The sequence below is a fragment of the Tasmannia lanceolata genome, unplaced genomic scaffold, assembly GCF_043159265.1.
Source record: "Tasmannia lanceolata isolate RefF3 unplaced genomic scaffold, GAP_Taslan_0.1 ptg000037l, whole genome shotgun sequence".
NCBI lineage: Eukaryota > Viridiplantae > Streptophyta > Magnoliopsida > Canellales > Winteraceae > Tasmannia > Tasmannia lanceolata.
In genome coordinates, this window is record NW_027518714.1 from 4,491,817 (window position 1) to 4,498,569 (window position 6,753).

General features: G+C 38.9%; 1 protein-coding gene across 1 annotated transcript; it reads left to right on the plus strand.

Moving 5' to 3' along the window:
- The first annotated feature begins 1,814 nt into the window (after window positions 1-1,814).
- On the plus strand, window positions 1,815-5,505 carry LOC143860809 (GDSL esterase/lipase At5g45910-like). Its single transcript, XM_077371629.1, has 5 exons — window positions 1,815-2,129; window positions 2,944-3,168; window positions 3,248-3,396; window positions 3,937-4,213; window positions 5,121-5,505. The coding sequence occupies exons 1-5, from the start codon at window positions 1,865-1,867 to the stop codon at window positions 5,345-5,347; spliced, it is 1,143 nt and encodes a 380-aa protein (XP_077227744.1). The 5' UTR covers window positions 1,815-1,864; the 3' UTR covers window positions 5,348-5,505.
- The last annotated feature ends 1,248 nt before the right edge of the window (window positions 5,506-6,753 follow it).

A 6,753-nucleotide genomic window follows, 5' to 3' on the forward strand; every position in this document is an offset into this window, starting at 1 on the left:
GTTACAGTTCAATGCGCCGCGAAAGATGGTTTCATTGAGCTGCATCTTTTAACCACCTATCAAAAGCTATTATAATTCCCGAAAAGCACTCAGTAGCTAATTAGAAAAGCGTAAAACAAGTGGTCTTGCCCACTTAATTAGTGCTTATATATTGTGGTGTCAATGGATCCCGACGGTCTCATGGACCATCCGAATCCGAACTTTAATGAACGGGATATAAGCATACCAAGAGAGTCCATGGCATATTTCGGATTCCCAATCATATGATCCGAAAATTTTCGGATTGGGTCCAGGCATGCTGCGAAAGTCCTTAGGGACAGTCACGATCCGAAATCATCTTACAGTAATACCCTCAAAATCATTACAACATCAATGTTAAGTGGGGGTATTCTTGTCAAAATAGTTATATTCTTTTAGTAGTTACCGGTTCCCATCTTTATAGAAAGAAATCTCCTTTTCGAAATAAATTTCCTATTCCTTCCCGTGTAAGTACCCCCTCCCCATTTGTGGAATGAAAATCTCATCTTCCTATCTGTAACCATAACCCATCTACTCCATGTTCTGTCCCTAGTCATTGCTCTCACCCTCGCCATCGCTAGTCATTGCTCTCACCCTCACCATCGCAGCAACCTTGCCTTCCCAGCATCCGAGCAGTAAGCACGGAAAACTCCTGGTAAGTTTTTGGTTTCTATTATCTTCTTAGAATACTGGATAGTGGATACATATTTTTTCCTGTTTTTAGTCACTTCTTTGACGTAGATCACTACTTTTCATTATGGTGGAGTGACATTCTAACTCTTTTAAAAAAAAAATTAATTGTGTACTAAGCTTGGTAAGAGATAATAGGACACTCCAATGGAATGTCCGATTTAAAATGGATCGTGATCGTGACGTGGAAAGTAGGATCCGAAGAACAATCTGAATCCGATCCGACCGATAAGGAATTTGAATGGATCATGACCGTGACATAGGTGGATCCGGTCCGAAGTGGATCCGTTGACACCCCCAGTTATATATTTGCTAGGCAAAAGCCATTTGGCGGCTGAATTTTACACGAGAGAACAGGCAAAGAGGTTCACTTCTCAGCATGTTTTGTCTTATTCATTTAATTCATTTGAGGTGTCTAGTATCTCGTGCAAAAGTCAATGGGTAAATACGATTTGGTAGGCAATTTCGCTCAGCTCAATTTTGCACGATAGAACAGTCACAAACTCACGTTTTAGCAGATTTTGTCTTATTCATTTAATTGATCTCGGTGACTATTCTCTCTTCCGAAGTAAACTGCGAAATCGGTTTAGGAGAAATTGCCTAGCAAATCCCTCTGCAAATTTAATAACTCATCTGTCACAAACATCCAATGGTAACATTTTCTATCGTCCTTGCATTATTCTACTCCCAATTGTATTTTGGCAATCGCATTTGACAAGAATGGACTCACGATTCATTAATGCCACCGCAAAATCTGGTTGGTCACTCTTAAATTGGGAAATTGATATTCGCAACATTTCCATGTTAGCCTAATAAAAGTGCACATTTGTCTAAGGGGAGTGATAAATTGACTCCCCAAATTGATAGATCAACTCCCCATGTTTCTTTCTCTCTCCTCTAGGTTAGAGAGAGAAAGAGGAGAGAGATAGACATATGGAGAGTCGATTTATCCATTTGGGGAGTCGATTTATCACTGCCCTTGTTTAAATGTTGAGGTTTTTAGAATCAAGTATCGTGTTCGTCCACGTAGTATACAACCTATCTTTTTAAAGTTTGACCTAATAAATGCTAATAAATTTCTAATGAAAATCTGCTCATTTCCCAAAGATGGGTCCTTTATAGCTGCAACTGTAACTACACTAACTCACCTCCTTGAATGGCTTCTTCTCCATCTACTCTCTTTGTGAGGTTGCATCTCCTCATCCTCTTACTCTGCAACTTGTACTTCCTTGAGACGGGTTCTACGTCCCTTCCATATGAGTCCATTTTCAGCTTTGGAGACTCCCTCGCAGACACTGGAAACTTTCTCTTGTCTGGAGCCCTCGCATTCCCCGCCATTGGTAGGTTCCCATATGGTGAGACTTACTTCCACCACCCTACAGGCCGCTGCTCCAATGGTCGATTGATCATTGACTTCATTGGTACCTTCCTCATTCCTTCATGCTTCACCTCTTTTCGTTTTTAAGTAAAACTGATTAAATAACACCAACTCTAAAGGTAAAGCTTTTATAGTTTTTAGTTATTTCACATGGTATGGAGCTATTGCTAAACCCAACAATTCCTTGATATTAAAAATCCACATGTATGGCCAACCCAAAAAAGAAAGGAGTGACACCTGAGGAGAGGGTTGAAGTATAAATGGTTAGATAACACCAACAAAGCTTAAGCTTTTGGAGTAATTGGTTGTTTGATTCTTAGTTGACCCGGTCAAGTCACTGAAACTTGATTTATAAACCAAGTTTCTCTGTATATTTTGTAGATGGGATCTATAGTGTTCATTTTTTAGAACTTCTTGTACATCATGGTTCTACCCAACTCAGCTAAGCTTTTGTCCCAGACTAGTTGGGTCGGCTAATGAAACCTTTAGAAAATTTTCATGAAGAAGGTGAGAGGACCTATCCGGCTCAAATTGACCAAATCTAATCCTGACACTAGTTGGGTTCTTCTACATGAATCATTTTTTTATTTTCTCTCCTGTCTAAGGTCATATTCTCTGTTATGTTCCTAGCCACCAAGTTTTACCTCATTGTTTCTACCCAATTGTTTTCAGTCTGCCACTATCTCTTGTTACTCCATCAACTTGGCACGAATTTCTTGTAAATCATGATTGAACAAAAAAAAAAGATGCAATTCTTTTCTTTTTTTTTGGATAGGCAAGATGGGGTTAGGCAGGACCTAACCAGATCAAAAGATGCTATGTTAATCGTGAAATTTGTGTGAATTCTATGAATTCAGTGGAGGCATATGGGCTACCAGAGGTGCAACCCTATCTAGCTCTTTCTCGTGGCAAAGTTTTTCAGCGCGGAGTGAATTTTGCGGTTGCAGGAGCTACGGCTCTCGATCCCGCCTTCTTCCAAGGGAGGAATATTTCTCGTGCAATAATGTGGACCAACATTTCATTGAGTGCTCAGTTAGATTGGTTCAAGGAGTTCAAGTCTACTTTTTGCAACTCTCAAAAAGGTTAGGTAGACAACTTTTCCTTGTTTCTACTCTCATATTTCTCCTCAATCTTTCTATTTACATTCTCATGTTTATGTAGACTGCGCCACTTATTTCAGCAAATCTCTATTTTTGGTGGGAGAAATCGGTGGAAACGATTACAACTACGCCTTCTTTCAGGGTGCAACGATGGAACAAGTCCGAGCTTTTGTGCCCATCGTGGTCCAAGCCATCACAACAGCTGCCACTGTATGAACATAGGAATGATAACGTTATGGTTTGGGAAATGATCTTATGATGAAGTGGCCAAAAAGAAATTTTTAATATGACTAAGGCCCTGTTTTTTTTTGGGGTTTGATTCTAAAACTGATTATTGGACTCGAAATTAAAATTAAACGCAATTTTGAGTCAAATATTCAGTTTGGGACCCAAAATCAAGGTCTGTGATCTTTCTCTGGAGTCGATTTTCACTCTCCAAAATCAATTCTCAAACCTAAATCTTTCACAATCCTATAATGAGATGTCTATCCCACCGTTTCATAGCAGTGAAGCACAGTGGAGCCCACTTACCATTACTGTCACATTTCCATCATCATCCAATTAAACTTGGTCCCTACTTTCCATGAAGGCAAAAAAGTACTGAGGCCCACTTATTTATCATCTTCCAATCTAAAAAAATTATCACCCATAATGAATTTTCAGATGTGGGTGTTTCACGCTAGATCATTCTCTGTAATTTTTTATCCACTTGCGTTTGACATTACTGAAATTGTGGTTGACCCATTTCAGACATTGATAGAGGAAGGGGCAGTGGAGCTTGTAGTGCCTGGAAATCTACCCATAGGCTGTTCTGCCATTTATCTGACGTTCTTTTATAGCCCCAACAAAGGAAACTACGACCCAGAAAACGGGTGCTTGAAGGCATTGAACCGTTTCTCAAAGTACCATAACAGTCAACTCCAACGAGCTTTGGAGAGTCTGAGGCAAAAATACCCACAAGCCAAAATAATGTACGCTGATTACTACAGTGCAGCCATGCGCTTTTTCCACTCCCCAAAGCATTTCGGTGAGAACCCTTTCTTCTTGTGTTTTTTTTTTATTTTAAACTTTACAAAGAGAGATTATTAGCCTTGTGTAGTGGGCCCGCTGTTTTGGTAAGTTGTCTCCTTGAAAAGCAGTTGATTTTCATTATAGACAACGGCAAGGTGGGTCCCATCTTGACATCTCCATTAACGCAAAAAATCGAGTTACTAGAGGCTCCATCCTGCCAAACGTATTTAATGTAGACCGCTACCAATATCTTTCGTGTCTACAATTTATTTTGAGGCCCCTAATGAGATGGTTAAGATTCATCTGATCAGTTTGAGTTTGGAGTAATTGGATAGATGGCTTATAGGTGGGGCTTAGGTTATCCCGGTAAAATAAAAATTTCATGTTTGGTTGACCGGACTATGGTGGGTTATTTTGAATCCGACCATCTGTTAGAGTGCCCCTAGGTTCTACTTTGTATACCTGGGTAGAGAGAGAGAGAGAGAGAGAGAGAGAGAGAGAGAGAACAAATGCAATGTAGTTTGTCATTTTTATGTAGGGTTCTAAAATGTTACAAAAATGCACTAATATTGCCATGGTTGTCTTCTCAAGCAAGAAAAATCACGGGTTTAGGCGAGAAGGTACTATCTCCGCCAGATTTTATCAGCCGATATCAGACTCAATAAATCTGATAGTAAATATCAGTTTTCATCTGTTTATACTCCATTAATCTGTGACGTCAATTTGATGAAGTGTCTCACCTTATAGATATTTGTGTAGTAAGTCTCATCACACTCCACTCTATAACTTCTTGGAAGCAGAAATTTAACTAATTGCCAGGATCTTATATCAGATTTCAGAGGCCCATACGATAATCTGGGAGTTTTAACATATTGGAAGGACTTTGCTTTGATGTCCTCTGACTCTCACTAAAATTGTTGCAGGATTTAGCAGTGGGACACTATCAGCTTGTTGCGGAGGGGGCGGCCCATACAATTTCAACATTACAGCCCGGTGCGGTCACCATGGATCTAGAGCATGTACCATACCGTCAACATATACGAATTGGGATGGCATCCATTTAACCGAAGCCGCTTATCGCTACATTGCCTCTGGTTTGATTGAAGGGCCCTACTCTATGCCACCCATGAGATCTCCTCTCAAAAACTAGATGGGGGGGAAGGGAATTGGATGACATCCTTATTTATTGGTTTTGTTTCATGGATTTTTCTTCTGTAATAATGTATCCTAGTATCTATGATTCAATCAAATAAATGAGGTTTGCCAAAAAAGCAAGACCAAATTGAGTTGTTCTCGGTTCTTTCTAAACTTATGACCGACTCACGTTATTTAGTGTTGTGCGCATGTCTACTATTCTAGGATTACACAGAACCCTGTCAGTAATGTGCGAGACGCTCATTCTCATACAGGTCAAGCTGATGTATTTGTTGTTGGATTTTGTTCCAATAAATAGTTTCAAATTCTAGGCTTCAATTAATGGTAATATTCATTGAAACTCCAATGACCAGGGGCAATGCCACATGAGAGGAAAGGGGGGCAATTGCCACCCTTAATTTTTTGGAAAAAAAAATATACCTTTATTTTTTAATATTTTTTTATACTTACCCCTTTTTAAAAAAAATATACGCCCCTTTCCAATCATCCATAAGATAGAAAGTAAGTTTAAAATTTTAATTTTACCATTTTTATCTCCTTTTTTTGTGCAAAATTTACTATAATTTTTGCCCCCTTGTGCAAAATTTCAGATAGAAAATTTTAAGATGGATAAAAAATTACTATAATTTTAAGATAGATAAAAAATTTTAAGATAGATAAAAATTACTATAATTTTTGCCCCCCTTGTGCAAAATTTTTGGCATCGCCCCTGCTAATGACTAGGACTAGTGAATGAGTTAGGCTAATGAATCTATTTAATGTTCACAATAAATAGTTTCAAATTCTAGGCTTGACAATTAATGGTGGCTTTTCATATTCATTGAAACTCCAATGACTAGGATAAGTGAATGAGTTAGGCTACTGAATCTATTTAATGGTTCACATTAATAGATTCATGATGCCTTTGACTCCTTCATATTCCATGACCCTTTGGATTACCCATTAATGGTGACTCTTGGATTTGTGTGTACTCATTAGTGGTGACTCTAAATTTTAGAAGTTTCAATGTATGTGAAGATACATGCATGGCTCTTGGAATTAAGGATTCATGCATGACTCCTAGAATTCTATGATTCCATTTAAAAGTCACATTGAATAGGTGTCTCTTCTTTTCCCAATGAGACCTTTGAGTTGCTATTTGAACTCTCTAAATAGAGCCCTAATTCTAGCATCCAAGAACATGAAAAAGAGAATACTAGAGCCTCAAGAGGAATAGAGAGTGTCTGATAGAGAGCTTGCCTTATCGGATTGTTGGGTGGTGCATTCCTACAATCTAATTTCTGCTGTTCTTGGAGGTGGTTCGGTCGTGTGATCCTTGCATCGGAGTTGGGCCGAACAACACTTTAAGGTGGGCGTTCAAGGACGTACGGCAATATCGCAATCAAGATCGTTTGTAATCCA

What these genes read in the sequence shown, in the direction of transcription:
- LOC143860809 (XM_077371629.1), top strand. Translation starts at nt 1,865, where the DNA reads ATGGCTTCTTCTCCATCTACTCTCTTTGTGAGGTTGCATCTCCTCATC. An exon ending in ATTGATCATTGACTTCATTG is followed by an intron (nt 2,130 to 2,943) that starts GTACCTTCCTCA and finishes CTATGAATTCAG; the next exon opens with TGGAGGCATATGGGCTACCA. An exon ending in CCACTCCCCAAAGCATTTCG is followed by an intron (nt 4,214 to 5,120) that starts GTGAGAACCCTT and finishes AAATTGTTGCAG; the next exon opens with GATTTAGCAGTGGGACACTA.